Source organism: Coniosporium apollinis (assembly GCF_000281105.1).
Source record: "Coniosporium apollinis CBS 100218 chromosome Unknown supercont1.55, whole genome shotgun sequence".
NCBI classification, from domain to species: domain Eukaryota; kingdom Fungi; phylum Ascomycota; class Dothideomycetes; genus Coniosporium; species Coniosporium apollinis.
Genome location: NW_006913317.1, coordinates 126552 through 141124, shown reverse-complemented (window position 1 = coordinate 141124; position 14573 = coordinate 126552). Strand labels below are relative to the sequence as shown.

Genomic DNA, 14573 nt, shown 5'->3' with positions numbered 1-14573 from the left:
CACCCGCTAGAATGGGAAAGGAAACCCTACAAACGCTCGCAGATAATCCATCGGTAGGTAGATAGACAAATTGATGGATAATACGGAGTACTGTCTGCGGGACCCCCACCGGAGTCCGATGCGGACGATGCCGCTTTAGGCGGGTGAGATGGGTGAGTCAGGTGATGCGACACCCAGCCCAGGGTTTTGATACTCGCCTTCGCTCGGCATTTCTCGACCACTGAGCATTAGTTGTCGCCGAGGTCGAGCAATCGCCCGCAAGGCAGACCAGAGATATGGCGGCGCTCTGAAGTTTCCATCTTTCGTTGGGCAGTTATTCTGGCCTTGAAGTTGATGGGTGTCCGAAGCAGACAGAAACTGGGCAAGCAATGGCGGTGGCTGTGTCGTTCTTGGTACATAAAAATGCCTCGCAACGTATTCTTCAAAACCGGGACAATGCAACAACGTCCTTGAAGCCGTAATATGTTTGTTCTGTCTATACTCGGACTCCTCGTCTCCACCTTGGACCAAAGCATTGGAACTCGTCGATCATCTGACTAACCTGCCGTGGTGGACAAGAGTTTGGGTGCTGCAAGAGGCTATTCTCCCTCGTGGAGATGTGATTGCCATTTATGGGGAGGTTGCCGCACCGATAGGACTCATTGAGGATTCCGGCTCCATCCTTTCACGCCATTACGAGAAAGGAGAATGTTGCAGGATTTTCTGGAATAACCTACAGTCCAGCCAAAAATGCATACTCGATCGCTTCGCTCAGCCGATGTATGGTCTCGAAGGCATTCGATAGAGCCAGACTTCGGCAAGAGACTCAAGAGAGGAGAAAAAGCAGCTTAGACCTCTGTATACTATCAGACGGAAGTTGGCAAGTTTGCGGCCGAAAAAAGAGAGAGGTCTTCATCAGATATACCTCGTATAACGACATCGACCATTTTCGAGCGGAAAATCCACTCGTCGCTTTTGCGATAGCCTGGATGCACAGGAGTGTAACGCGTTGCAGCCGGAAGTCTCGCAGTGGTGAATAAATTTTATTATGATTTCATATAGGTACAGGAGTTTGCCCGAGGTGTGATTCGACCTCGCGAGTAACAAACAAGGGGTGCGTTGCTGGGGCAGATTCAGGGGATTAGTAAGGGGGCGTTGAGGCAGGTGGAGACGAAGGATTGTTGCTGGGAAGGTTTTGTAGGGGCGGGACAGCGGAATAGGAGAGAGGGCGTGTTTTATGGTTGTTGGGATGGTGGGAAAGTGCGCCTTCACGCTGTGAGGCGTAGTTAGCTGTACGTAGCATTAATATGGATATTGTTAATCGGTTGCTTTACAGTCAGTGTCGACGCTCGATACAAGAGGTGTTCGCCTTGGTTCCTTCGTAACTGGACCCAGAGTGATGATGTAGCAGAACAAGTCTTGCAAGCAGTAGAAAGCGAAAATAGACGATGCAGAACATCTCCAAGGCCAAACCCCCAATCAATCTCAAACAGAGAAGCACTCCGTGTATGTCACGCGAGCTAGGATCCTACCGCGCGCTCCTCTGTTACCGCCGCCACCTCGTCCTTTACCTCTGCCGCCACGACCTCCGCGGCCTCCATCGTGACCTTTTCCGTGACCTCTGCCATAATCTCTGCTACGGGCTTCTCTACCATCTCCGCCACGGCTCGCATCAATTCTGCCATGGCCTCTACCATCCTAACTGAAGCTTTCTTTCCCTTCTTTCCGTGGCTCCCACTGCGGCCCTCACTACCCAGATGGAGCTGGGCTTCTGCGGGAGCTGATTGAACTTCCACGTGGGTTTGTTGGTCTTCTTCAGCGTGTGCTTGGCCTTCTCCAGCTTTTGCTTGGTCTTCTCCGGAGTCTGATGGGCCTGCTCTAGGGCCTTCTCCATTATCTACCTGTTCTTCTCCAGAGTCTGCCTGACCTTCTCCGGAACTTGCCTGGACTTCTCCGAGCTCAGCTCGACGTTCGCCGGACTCTGCTTTGTCGTCTCCCAAGTTTGGCTTCTTTGCAGCAGGTTGCTCAGAGCCTGCAGTCAAGCGCCGGTCGAATTTTTGTTTCCGGGGAGGCTGTTTCGGGGCACGGTTTTGCACAGGGTCGGCCTCGTAATCGTAAGACGGTCTGACCGTTTGGAAGAACAGGCGAGTGGGCTTTATGGAATCTTCCTGCAGGAATCCTAGCTTGAAGTCCGGGAGGGCGATGATGTCCTGCCTCTTATAGAGGTTGTAGAGAAGGTTACTGAAATGCTTGTCTGTGAAAAGGTTGAGTTAAGAGTTCTATGCAGTTAGGTGAACGATGTCATGAGAACTCACTACGGGGGTTCCGATTCAACCACGGCGCATTGTTGAGTCGATCTTGACACCAGGGAGCGAAATTGCCGACCATGAACAGGAACTTCTGGGCCACACCCATCTCGGCCTGCTGACATGTTAGCTATCGGTATCGAACGATGAGTGAAGCGCCACCCTCTGGCTAATCTCAGCTAAACAGCAAGAGCTGTCAACCTCGCAAGAGAATGTAAACAGATCAATTCGACTCACTTTGAGTTGCTCGAGATCATAGATGAGGCCTATATTTGACGGATCCTCGTGGTCGTTTGACACAAGTGAAAGCAAGACAATCGGAGCCTCGCGGCCTCGCATGCTGGCCGGCAAGGCAACTTCCACTTCCGGCAGAGTTGGCAAGCCGCCGATGGCCCGTACTGCAGGGTCCTGGGTGCTTGCCGCCTGCAATCCCTCAATGATAGCGCTGCGCTGACCTGCGTAGGGCGTGATTATCACGATGTCCTTGGCAGTAAGCTGTTGCGTATTCTCGCCCTTCGGCTTGTATGCGAGAATTAGCATGGTTAGCATGATGATCAGGTCGCGCTCAGCAGGGTTCCATTTGGAAGTGGTGTCTCCGTATGGCTTCGCTACAGCATCGGAACCGAATGTCTTGCTCAAGTCAAGCGCCATACGGAAACGGCCGTTCCACGCAGGCCTAAGGCAGTCGAAGAGCTCCCGTAGAGTCCGCTGCAAGTCGTCAGGCTCATGCGATTTGGGAGGGCGACTCCATTCCCGCGAGTGGGAGATATGCAGGTCCTTCTCTTCAAAAATCTCCGCGAACGGATCTGCAGCACACGATCAGTGATAACTCATTCGACGGACTGTGCTGGAAGAACACTTGCCAGCAATGTGTGGATGCATGTCTTGTGGCCTGACTGATACTCTAACGAAGGGTGTGATTGAAACTCTTGAAGAAAACAGTGCACGACGACGGTAGGACAAGGAAGACTTTTACGCAGTCGATGTTGTGGGCTTGGTTGAACGAAATCGGTGAAGACGGCACGGTGAAGCGAGATGTTCACGAAAGGCATGATGCAACAGAAGTGAATGTGCATGACTTTTGGTGAGCGCTACGCTTCAGCACCGAGCACATGAGCACATCACCGCTAAAAGCGCCTTCACGCAGCTTCAGCGACACGCATCAGGACATCCTTGAGGCCAGCCGCCTCTGAAAGCCGCTCCTGCCTCACTGCTCCGTTGTATCTAGCCACCCAGTTTGCGGATTCAGAAACGAAACGAAAGGGTTTGCGAACGGGGGGTGCCAGGAATCGTTGTGTTTATTCGCGCGAGAATGGTAGATAGACCAGATTCTGAAAGGTGAGTTGCTAAGCACTGGGAACAATGTGACATAGATGGCAACGAGAACCGACGATTTATGGAAGGCGATGTGAATCTCAGTAGTAAAAGATCAGATGATCATGTCAAAGTCTTAAATGAACGTTTACATGGGTGACAGCGGATGCCAGTCCTATATCAAAAGCGCCGCCCAACCCCCCAGGTATCCCCAAAAATGTCTAACAAAAGAAACCAAGTTCCGATCGACAACCAAGCAAAACGCAACTCATTCTACAGTCTAACACTATTGCTGCGACGGCCGCTGCTCCGCATTCACACTCGGCCCAAAGTCAAACCCACTCATCGCCATATTGGCCGGCGGCAGTCCCGGCGAGTTGAGCGGACTAGCATACGCGCCCGGAATCGGCACAGCAGCATAAGTCTGCTCGCCCGGCGCCGCAGGGACATGATCCTGCACAATCTCAAACCTGGGGCTCGTCGGGACCGTCGGACTCGCCGGCGCAACCGCATCCCCAAAGCCTCCCTGCGTAACCTTCGGCGTGGCGCCCTGGATCTTGATCGGCGGCGGCATGAGGTTGAACGGCTTGGGCTGCGCGAAGCCACGGGGATATTGAACGTTCTCGGTGCTGTCGCCCTCTTCGGCGGCGATGATGGGGTCTTTATGGCCGGGTGGGGGACGCCAGCCGCCGTCGCGCGGAGAGAGGGGACCGAAGCCGGGGGTGTTGGGCGCGGATTGCGAGCGCAGTTGGGCGAGGTAGAGGTCGCTGCGGGCGCGGTCGCGGACCGCCATGGACTTGCGTAGGCGGCGCTTGGAGTAGTAGCGGTAGAAGACGATGCCGTAGATCAGGATTGTTATGGTTTCGACGACGATTTCGATTATGCAGCAGACGAGGGCCCAGTCCTGTAGGTCCTGTTAGTGGGTTGTTTGTGAGAGATGTGGATGAGATGCTTACCTGAAGACGGCACACTAGATCGTAGGAGACGTCGTCCTTGAAGAGCTGACGCCGCCTGTTGTCCTTGCATGACCAGCCCCACAGATCCTGGCCGTTACCGTTTGCTTTGCTCTGGTTCAGGATGGCGGCGCCAACGCCCCACATGACGATGCTGAAAACGAAGAAAGCAACGGCGAAGACGGTGTAGTATACCGCCACCTTTTCGGCGCGCCCGTGTCCGCCGCGCCAATACGCTGCGAGCACGACGATGGACATGAAGAGTGATATGCACGCAATCGTGAGGAGAGTGATCTGTGGCCAGGTCGGTGTATTTGACGCCCATGGAAGCGAGTTATTTCGTGGCGCAAGGTGTCGTGTTGCGTTGAAGATGGCGAAGACCGTTGCAAGCATGGACAGGATGATGAGCGAGCAGGCGAAATTGATCCCGCGGAGGAAGACCTTTGCTATCCGTACACGGAACTTGATTTTCTGAATGGAATCGTTAGCTTTTGCACGCTTTTTGATACGAATCTCGCTTCTTACAAGATCTTGTGCTTGTTCTTTCTCCGTGGACTCCTCGTGCTTCTCCAGTATCTGCTCCTCCCGGAATGTCGGACTTCGTAGTGCGTCGAACTTCCTCCCTGGCGTACCCGGCGACTTCATTGCACTCTTCAGCGGCGACATTGGAGTCGGCGGAGGGAGGTATCTCCTGTCCGTCTCCTCCATTTCGACTCCGTGACTCTGATAAGATGCGTGCCTTGAGGCGGCGTTGGCCGACAGATAGCCAAATCCAACGTCCGCTGGTTGCGGCTGAGGCGTGTAGTGGTTTGTCGGAAGGTCTGCGAAGGGCGACTTCTTCGGCTCGATAGGCGAGTGCACAGCAGTTGCCTCGGCGAAGCGGGCGACTCGGGGAGTTTTGAGGGAGGGCGCGACGGAATCAATAGATGATCGAGACTTTACGGCGGTGACAGTAACTGTGATTTCTTTCTTATCGTTGGCAGCCATTCTGTGATGCGGTGTCGGAAGGACGCTGACGTGAGATGCTCAAGTAATCGAGCAGAGAGAAGAGTACAACGGGATGCTGTGAAAAGAAGAGCAGGCACTGCCCAGTCCAGCTCGACAGATGACAAGCTTTGCAAAGAGTACGAGAAGCAAAAGAGAGAACGCACTGTATTACGGTAAGGCAGGCCAGCTGTCGGAGAATGTAAGAGAGAGAAGTAAGTGAGTGGAAATGGGAGGCTTTTGTCTGGGCTGGCGCTTCGGAGAGCAAGGAATACAGGGTGGCTGCTGCCGATGCGCGCACGCAGGTTTAAAGATGGGTATGAAGAAGGTGGAGAGAGCTTGGGGAGCAAGCCCGGGCGGGTAGATGGCAGAGGCTAGATGTATGGCGCCAACTGAGGGCTTGCTCTGCAGGCTGTGGAGGGCACTGATAGGCTGGTGGTGGCATATCCAGGTCGGTGGACAGCGCTCGAGTCGAACGGTCAGATGCGGATCTCCAGGAATAGACGCCCGGCTCTGTTTCAACAGCTGCAGATCTCGCGCATTCAGTTTCCTAGGGCCGGTGTAACTCTGTGTGCTATGCGACGCTGAGCTGACTGCACTGCCTGCGCGTTGTCAGCTGCAAATAAATGGTGAGCTCTCCCAGCTTCGACGGCGACCTGTTCGACCACAAAAACAGAGGCAAATCCCCCTCCTCGACAACGGCGCAGGGGAGAACTGCCGTCCTCAAGCAGGCCGAAGCGCCGACATCTTCTCCCCACGCCGGCGCTTCATGCTCGAGCAGGATTGGAGGGAGTGTTGACGCTGGCCAGTGAAAGCGGTCAGCGCTGCGGAGGTTGTAAGAGAGGCGCGTCGCACGGCAGCGGCGCGCGACTGACCAGGAACATCTCGCGTGCCATTGGCCGCAGCTCGAGCGCCTTTTTCTTAGCTACAGCTGCAGCACGCCCGAATCACATCCCCAGACTCGAAGTGCTCGCGCGGGCCGGCCTGGACGCGGCTCCCAAGGGAAGCGTGGCCGCGTTCGGGACTCGAGATTCTTCCAAGCACCTTCTTCGTGGCATCACCACAGCGCTCGATGGCAGCTTCGCCCATCCACCCATAAACCGTGCCCTGCGATTCATGCTGTGAAGACCCAAACCGAACAATGATGACGTGGACAGGATCACGTGTACCACCTGCGCAGAGACACATGGCGTCGGGTCCATCAGCGCCCAAGACAGCAGACGCGTGCGACTCACCACGAGCGCCGGTTAACCCGTTCATAATCCCTGCAAGTTAAATGTCTTGCTGATCATCCCAGGAGGGGTGCTTTTTGCTGACGGTTCTACCTGCGCTTAACCACTTGCGTTGCATTTTGCTCCGAACCATTCCGCTTCTATCTTTGGTCTGCCTGTCACCGGCCGCCAGCATACCAAGTAACACGACGTTAGGATCACGATGACTTGCGTTCAAAGACACGCTCAGGATATATTACAAGGGCACGAAAAAATCCTTCAAAAGCACAAATGACGCCTTAACTTAGTTACTTGGTATCACAAGCCCAAAAGCCGTAGAAATACCCGCCGAAGGAACTAAGACCTGGAGCATTGATACCATCCCGGGATCCAAGCAACGGCCGTTGACCAAGAGTCTTCCAAAGCCACTCAGAGCGCCGGTAGAAGGCAGTAGGACTCGGTCCTGCCAGTCCTAAGCTCTCGGCGGCGTCCGCATGTTCGCTTTTACTCGCTCGAGCAGCTCGTCCTGGGAGGCGTTACTGCTGGGGAGAAGGCCGCGCTGATAGCGCAGAGGAAGCAACGTTAGCATTGGTGAAATAGGTGAGGAAATCAACGTGCACGGGCTTGCAGGGTTCGCGCCGGAAAACTTGATATTGGGATGTAGGGAGGGGTGGTATAGCCAGCAGGCGGTCTACATCAAAGAACCAGAGCAGAGCGTGGGAAAAGATAGCTGTTACTTACCCGGTCAAGCCAGCGTCTCAACTCAGTGACCGTCCACGTTTCTGGGTCTGATACTGCGTGTCAGTAGTCTCCTACAGGCTTTGCTCAGAGAGCATGAGGCTGGAGAGTACATACCGCCCTTTGGGTCTGGCTCGCTGGGGAAGACAGCGCTAGGACCCCAGATCGTCCATGCGGATACGGCAGTGACTAGGCCGGCGAAAGCTGGGAGTGTCAGAGGAGTTCGATATAGCGCTTCACGGCTCGGAACGTGGGCGTTTACCAAGGAATGTATTCTAAGTTCTTCATCAGTCAGGTAATACTTATGCGGAAATGGAGCAGAGGCCGACAATATAAAAGACAGGAGGAGAGATTGGCTCATCGAACACTTACTCGTGAGTTCAGGGCGCGATCAAGTGGCGTAGGCATCTTGCTGCTTTGTTTTACAGGGGTAAAGTGGTTCGGAGGCTGTAGGGTCTAGGTTGGCATATGAGGGAACCAAGCTCAGAGATCACAGCTCAAGATAGGTGTCTTCTCTTGTAGAAACAGTATCTAGGTAAGAAGCAGAGAACTTGGAGATGTTTCTTGCTTTGGTGAAGGCATTGATGCAAGCTGTCCAACTCCCAGCTCGCGCCTCACGCTCCGTCACTGTGGCTTGAACCCCGCGCACAGCCACACCTCCCGCTTAGCGAATTTCCGAAGCACTCACCCGCACAAGCATTTTTGGCGACAGCGACAGCCAACGTCAATTGACCTCCCGAAACACCACCCCCAACCCACAAGACACGCTCGCTCGCCCACCATGCCCTCCGAAGTCTCAGATATCAAGCAGTTCATCGAGATCTGCCGCCGCAAGGATGCTTCATGTGAGCCACACTCCCGGTCCCACAGCTATCGCAACCGCATCGGATTCAGCGAGGCGCACAATTGCGCGCAAAAGGAGGACAAGGAAGCAGCAAGGCGGGAGAACATGCTGCCACTAGGATACTATGGCTGACTCGTCGATTTTTGCTCAACAGCCGCGCGGATAAAGAAGAACAAGAAGACCAACAACATCAAGTTCAAGGTCCGATGCCACCGCTACCTGTACACGCTCGTCCTCAAGGACTCGGATAAGGCGGAGAAGCTGAAGCAGAGTTTGCCTCCTGGTATGCCCCCGCTATACGCCTATGGCTGCCCCTGTCTGTACGAGGATAGGGAGCACGGAAGGTAGAGCCAGAGGAAGGATTATCGTGCTAATGCGTGGTGGTGCAGGGCTTACGATCAATGAGGTGGGAACGAAGACGAAGGGCAAATAGAGAATGGCTGAGGGAGGGGTGCCGGGTTGAGGTGTCGAGGCCGCAGTGGGTTCGGAGTCAGTGTTGTCTCATTGCGTGGCATGGGGGAATTATCATGCTCCCAGCACGTTTCACCAGCAAAATCATCAAGTTCCATGGTTCAAGAAATTCAATCCAGCTCTCCGGCAGTGAACTCCCCACGAATCTTCAAGGCGCATTCAAATCCTGCACACTATTTGACTTGGAACTTGTACTGGTCCTTCCTGTCCAGAAAGACCACCTTGTCGCTCAGTCCTGCTTCTTCAACCGCCTTCCTGAAGTCCGAGAGCGGCGACAGGAAAACGTCGTAGTCATCATAGTGGATCGGGATCGTCAGATCCGGCTTTATCAGCTGCATCAACTGGATGCCTTGCTTTGCATCCATCGTCACCATTAGTAGCGGTATCTTTGGCGAGGGGATTGTAGTGCCTCCCAGGTGGATGAGCATCAGATCGATGTTCTGCCCCTTGTAGCGCTCCGGAATCTCTTTGAGCTCATCTACCATAAGGGTGTCGCCGGAGATGTAAATGCTGGGATTGTCAGTTTTGCAGATTGAGTTTCAGGAGCAGTCTGCGCACCGGTAGCCGTTCTCGAAGCTGCCTTCTCCACCATCTTTCGTCGTGTAGCCCAGTTCCACCATCCAGCCATTAGTAGGGGGAACCTAGACAAGTCAGCCGCTACTCGTCTGTGAAGCAGAGTCGGCAATGCTGTACTTACCGCCTTCAGGATGTCATTAGCGATAGAGAGTGGCCCAGGAGGCACATGCTTCCCCGGCATCCCCGTGACCTTGATGCTCGGAATCCTATCCTTTCCCCCCTCCGACACAACATCAACCATCATGCTGTCGAAGAAGTCCAGATCATACACATTCTTGAAGCTCTCCTCCTCCCCCTTGGACGTGAGACAGCTCTTTGCATGTGGCGTCGTAATGATCGGCAGCGTTCTTCTCAGGCTCTCCTCGACTTTCTGGTCAAAGTGATCCGCATGGTAGTGACTCAGGAGAACCACATCAATCCGCGGTAATTCGTGCAGGTCAATAGCCGGATTCGTAACGCGCTCCCCAGTCACACCGGGTCCAAGGTGAACATGATCTCCGGCGTGGAGGAAGTTGGGATCAGTCATTACCCGGATACCCTCCCATTCTAGGATCGTGGTTGCGGTCCCTACAAAGAAGATGCTTGCGTTCTCGGAGCCGGCGTTCGTAGGGTGGAGCTTCGTTTCTTTAGCTGAAGGAAGGGAATCCGGGTGCGAGGGATGGTCGCGGGTGGGTGGTTCGGCATTGCTTGGGTTGATTGAGAGGTGCTTCATGTTGTCGGTGGCGATTGAGGCAACTGTATAATCTGGTGTTGAGTGGTGAAGTGCTGAGGATATGTGTTGGAGTTTGTCGTCTGACAGTGCCATAACGTCACTTCTGGCTAGCTCTCATGTAGGGGTCTTGGCTCCCCTTGAGATGGCAAGTATCTTCAGTTTCTTGTCAATGTGGATATTCAAGCAGTCCATGTCAGATCGGACGAGCTATAGGTGCTTCGTATCATTTGTAGAAGAATGCAATTGCAGCCGTTAAACCCCTCAGAACATTCTCGCGGTTGCTGGTGAGATAGGAAGCTGCATCTGGACAACCATCGCCGCCCTTACGAAGTCTCCTAAATGTTGACGCCGGTTGCCTGTACATATAAAGCATCTCGTTAGCTCTGCGTAAGTATATCATACTTCGGTGACCGGTCATCACTCCGGAGCCTGGCGGAGTGCGTGATGACCTAGCATGCCTGGCAACGGTAGCTCTTCAGATTTGCCATGAAGCTTCTGATTCGGCTAGAAAAGCTTACGAAAAGCTTTCCTAGGAGTTGGTGCCAGTTGTACGCAGCTTGTACTTGAAATCCGTAAAGCTGGTCGCGATGAGGAAGTTCGGGTAGAAAGGAGATGGAGAGTCTCCCGATTGGCGGTTGGAGGCCTCATATACAATCAAACTGACAGTGGTTTGCGCATATATGGACGATTAGTAGCTTCAAGGGCTTTGAGAACCAGACAATGATGGCGAATATAGATCCTCGTGGAGTTGAAGCTGAGCTGCTGTCCGTGGAGATTGTGGCTATGAATATACCACCTCCGTTCCCTGATTCGATAACCTCGGCTCTGAATACGGTGCTTAAGATAGTTCAAGCAAGTGGTAAAGCTTGTCAATTCTCGTAAGGCTGTAGTAATAGCTTGTCGTTGTGGTGCAGCAGGTGTAGAAGTTCATGGTGGTGCCAAGGCCAGCCGTCAAGCTTCCCCTTCGGGCCTCCGCGCAACCCTCCATAAACACCACCACCCACCATCTCCTCTCCCACCACCTCCCCCACAACCACCATGTCGTTTGCGGTCCCCCGCAACGTGCCAGCCTTCGGCGCCTCACAGCGCCATCTCGAAGACCGCGTCTGGGGCTCCAACAGGGGCATGGAGCTCCCAACGTACAAGGATAAGCCCTTCTACCCCAAGACGAAGCGCTCCACCATGCTCAGGAAGCGTTTCTTCGGTGCCCTCCTCTTCGCCGCAGCCACCCTCATGTACTACATGGGGTTCTTTACGTCCTCAAATCCCTCGGCGCTCTCGCCCGGCGCCATCAACTGGCAGGGCCGTCAAGATCAAGTCCGGGATGCCTTCCTGCTGACCTGGAACGCGTACGAAAAGTACGCGTGGGGTAGGTCATACAATATATACAAATTGTCCGACAACACATAGATCTTTCTATCCGAGAGATCTTGTACTGACTGATCATCCCGCAGGTCACGACGAGTTCCATCCCGTCTCCAAGACAGGCAGGGACATGGTGGACGGCGGCCTGGGCTGGATAATTGTCGACTCCCTTGATACAATGATCTTGATGAACCTCACGACGCAACTCAAGCACGCGCAAGACTGGATATCCACAAGCCTCGACTACGACAAGGACCACGACGTCAACACGTTTGAAACGACGATTCGTATGCTTGGGGGCCTTCTCTCCGCTCACTACTTGTCGACAGAGCTTCCTCACTACGCCCCAATGCACATCGCGAAAGGATCTCCCGGCGAAGACCTCTACTTGGAAAAAGCGAGCGACCTCGCCGACCGCCTCCTTGGGGCTTACGAGTCGATGACTGGAATCCCCTATGCAAGCATAAACCTGAAGTCCAGGAAGGGCATCAGGTCCCATGCGGATGGCGGAGCTTCGTCGACAGCTGAGGCGACCACCACTCAGCTTGAGATGAAGTATCTGTCGAAGCTCACTGGCGAAACGTTGTATTGGGAAAAGGCGGAAAAGGTGATGAAAGTCGTCGACGACATCGGTCAAAGGGACGGCTTGCTCCCCATATTCATTGATCCAGACGTTGGACGATTCCGCGACAGCAACATTCGCCTTGGCAGCCGCGGCGACAGCTATTATGGTAAGAGGACACGACAAGGGCCTAAGGGTGCCGTATATACAAGCTTATATATTGATACGGCGACAGAATACCTCATCAAGCAATACCTCCAAACCTCGCAACAGGAGCCGGTTTACCGGGAGATGTGGGACGAAGCCCTCACTGGCGTCCGCAAGCATCTGATCACATACTCATACCCGTCAAATTTTACCGTCCTCGCAGAACGCCCGACCGGCCTCGATGGCGGTCTATCTCCGAAGATGGACCATCTCGTCTGCTTCATGCCCGGCACAATCGCGCTCGCCGTGACCGGCGGCTTGACTGTGAACGAGTTCAAAGAGGCTGGGAGCTGGAGTAAAGGACAAGAAGAAGCCATGAACCTCGCGAAAGAGCTGATGAAGACTTGCATGGGGATGTACAAGGTCACGCCCACAGGATTGGCCGCCGAGATCACGTTCTTCCGCACCTGGGAACCCCACAAGATGGCTTGGGAGGGCTGGGACCTCAAATCGCCAGAGTCTTTCGATCCAGATCGTAACGCAGAATGGCGGGATGACTTCGTGATCAAGCCCAACGACGCACACAACCTGCTACGTCCGGAGACTGTAGAGAGCCTGTTCTACATGTGGCGCATCACAGGAGATGTCCAATATCGTACTTGGGCCTGGGAGATCTTCCAGGCTTTCGTTGAGCACGCCGTTGTTCCGGATGACGGCGGCTTCAGCAGCATAAACAGCGTGAAGCTTATCCCATCGCGGTTCAAGGACAACCTGGAGAGCTTTTGGCTGGTATGTAACTCTTTCGTTGACCTTTTCGCGTGTTGTGCTCTCGTTTTTCCCGTTAGTCTCTTAGTTCCCAATGAGTCGGGTTCGAAAGCATTGCCTCGGGTACTCGGTCTTGTTGTCGCGCGCTGTCTTTCGCTAGTCTGGCTCCTTATGCGCTTCTTCCTCTTCCCTATCTTTCCCTCCTCTGATACCATCGAGTACTTTGAGCCTTTATTGACTTGAGTTCCAGGCCGAGACGCTGAAGTATCTCTTCCTGACCTTTGGCGAGGCCGATGTCCTGCCCCTTCAAGACGTTGTGTTCAATACCGAGGGCCATCCATTTCCGCGCTTCGAACTCGGCAAGCTGTTCAAGACTGGCTGGTCGAGGAAACCGAGGGACGAGTTCGGTCACATCAAGCCTGACGCGCCGAAGAGGACCAACGCGAACTTGGAAGCCGTGATCAACGAGAATGTGAAGATTCAGACAGTAGCTGTGGAGAAGACGCCTGACCAGCATTGAGTAACATTCGAGTTCCGCGATTTTTCGATATTGACGGAGGAGAAAGAGCTTGCAGGCCTTCGATCTTGTTATTATGCGAGGGGAATTGTTGCTTTTTGCGAGACGATGATATTCCAGTCGTTGTAAGTCTGCATCACAATGAGCTTCCTCATTCTGCATAGCCTAGGCGGGCATACGGCGTTGCATTTGCTTGTGTTTTGCTCGGTGTCGCGAATACCCGTTGTAGGTGGTCTGGCCCCGCGGTGAGACGCGGTTAGGACCGACGTGCCGTCACGGGTCCGCTCCTTCTTGTATAACAGTTGGATAGGACATACCAGGAACCCTTCACTTGTTGATCGTTCTTCAACCCGAGCCCAAACCTCCCTGTTAGGCGGATGTGACCTAGTGGTAAAGGTGTCGCCCTCCCAAATCCCGGTCAGGCGAAAACCCGAGTTCGAATCTTCGGCATTCGCAGCCTTGTCTTTTGCTCTTTTCCTCCTGTCTCCCTCGATATTGCTACTAACCGCAGCTCCTCTCATTCTGATACTAACGGATCCTATCCTTCGGTGGGCAATTCGGGTTCCGGCTTGGAGCATTCGACTGTTTTGCATCTGGCATGCAGCTGTTGTTGGTCGACGTTGGTCACGACAACTGAGAGGTGTTGGCAAAAAACTCGGGAGCGTCGCTTTGTTACGGCGCCTCCTAGCCTCGACCTTTCTCACTCGCTACTCACCACAGCTTCCGCCTTTGTTGCCACACGACAAGCCTTTGTGCCCACACAGTCCACACACCAAAACTCGTTCACATCAACCAGCGCAAGGCACTACCGTGGTCACTGTCATATTGCAGCCGTTATAGATCATTTTTGCTAATCCAGCCATCTTCTCTACCGCAGCAAGGGCTTTCCTCCGTTGTCCGACAGTCCAGCCAACACACAACAACTCCAAAGCTGATATCTACAGACCATAACGCCTTCTTTGAAGCCCGATTCAGCCGTCGTCGAGTCACACGGCTTCCAAGACCTCGATCCACCTTCCAAAACTCAAGGGAGTCAAGATCTAATCCCACCCCTCCAGCTTTCTCTCAACAACGCACTTCTCCAGTTTCACAGCTATGAGTCTATTCGAGGTTCACACTTGTAACAACT

General features: G+C 53.9%; 6 protein-coding genes and 1 non-coding gene across 7 annotated transcripts; 3 read left to right on the top strand and 4 right to left on the bottom strand.

Annotated features, from left to right (window-relative positions):
* Positions 1 to 1499: 1499 nt before the first annotated feature.
* W97_08557 (uncharacterized protein) lies at positions 1500 to 2936 on the bottom strand (the record flags this gene model as incomplete). Its single annotated transcript, XM_007786325.1, has 3 exons — positions 1500 to 2233; positions 2295 to 2400; positions 2523 to 2936. The coding sequence occupies 3 exons, from the start codon at positions 2934 to 2936 to the stop codon at positions 1500 to 1502; spliced, it is 1254 nt and encodes a 417-aa protein (XP_007784515.1).
* Positions 2937 to 3885: 949 nt separating this feature from the next.
* Positions 3886 to 5539, bottom strand: W97_08556 (uncharacterized protein; the record flags this gene model as incomplete). Its single annotated transcript, XM_007786324.1, has 3 exons — positions 3886 to 4503; positions 4556 to 5023; positions 5078 to 5539. The coding sequence occupies 3 exons, from the start codon at positions 5537 to 5539 to the stop codon at positions 3886 to 3888; spliced, it is 1548 nt and encodes a 515-aa protein (XP_007784514.1).
* A 1680-nt stretch (positions 5540 to 7219) lies between these two features.
* Positions 7220 to 7893, bottom strand: W97_08555 (uncharacterized protein; the record flags this gene model as incomplete). The annotated part of the gene is made up of 5 exons (XM_007786323.1): positions 7220 to 7306; positions 7489 to 7535; positions 7603 to 7689; positions 7748 to 7760; positions 7858 to 7893. 5 exons carry the CDS (start codon positions 7891 to 7893, stop codon positions 7220 to 7222), a joined length of 270 nt encoding a protein of 89 aa, XP_007784513.1.
* Positions 7894 to 8266: 373 nt separating this feature from the next.
* On the top strand, positions 8267 to 8762 carry W97_08554 (60S ribosomal protein L38; the record flags this gene model as incomplete). Its single annotated transcript, XM_007786322.1, has 3 exons — positions 8267 to 8330; positions 8484 to 8612; positions 8719 to 8762. The coding sequence occupies 3 exons, from the start codon at positions 8267 to 8269 to the stop codon at positions 8760 to 8762; spliced, it is 237 nt and encodes a 78-aa protein (XP_007784512.1).
* Positions 8763 to 8973: 211 nt separating this feature from the next.
* W97_08553 (uncharacterized protein) lies at positions 8974 to 10088 on the bottom strand (the record flags this gene model as incomplete). The annotated part of the gene is made up of 3 exons (XM_007786321.1): positions 8974 to 9310; positions 9359 to 9441; positions 9498 to 10088. The coding sequence occupies 3 exons, from the start codon at positions 10086 to 10088 to the stop codon at positions 8974 to 8976; spliced, it is 1011 nt and encodes a 336-aa protein (XP_007784511.1).
* Positions 10089 to 11126: 1038 nt separating this feature from the next.
* On the top strand, positions 11127 to 13447 carry W97_08552 (uncharacterized protein; the record flags this gene model as incomplete). Its single annotated transcript, XM_007786320.1, has 4 exons — positions 11127 to 11457; positions 11543 to 12184; positions 12251 to 12951; positions 13178 to 13447. 4 exons carry the CDS (start codon positions 11127 to 11129, stop codon positions 13445 to 13447), a joined length of 1944 nt encoding a protein of 647 aa, XP_007784510.1.
* Positions 13448 to 13817: 370 nt separating this feature from the next.
* Positions 13818 to 13900, top strand: W97_08551. Its single transcript has one exon. It is a non-coding gene; the product is annotated as a tRNA-Gly (tRNA).
* Positions 13901 to 14573: the final 673 nt, after the last annotated feature.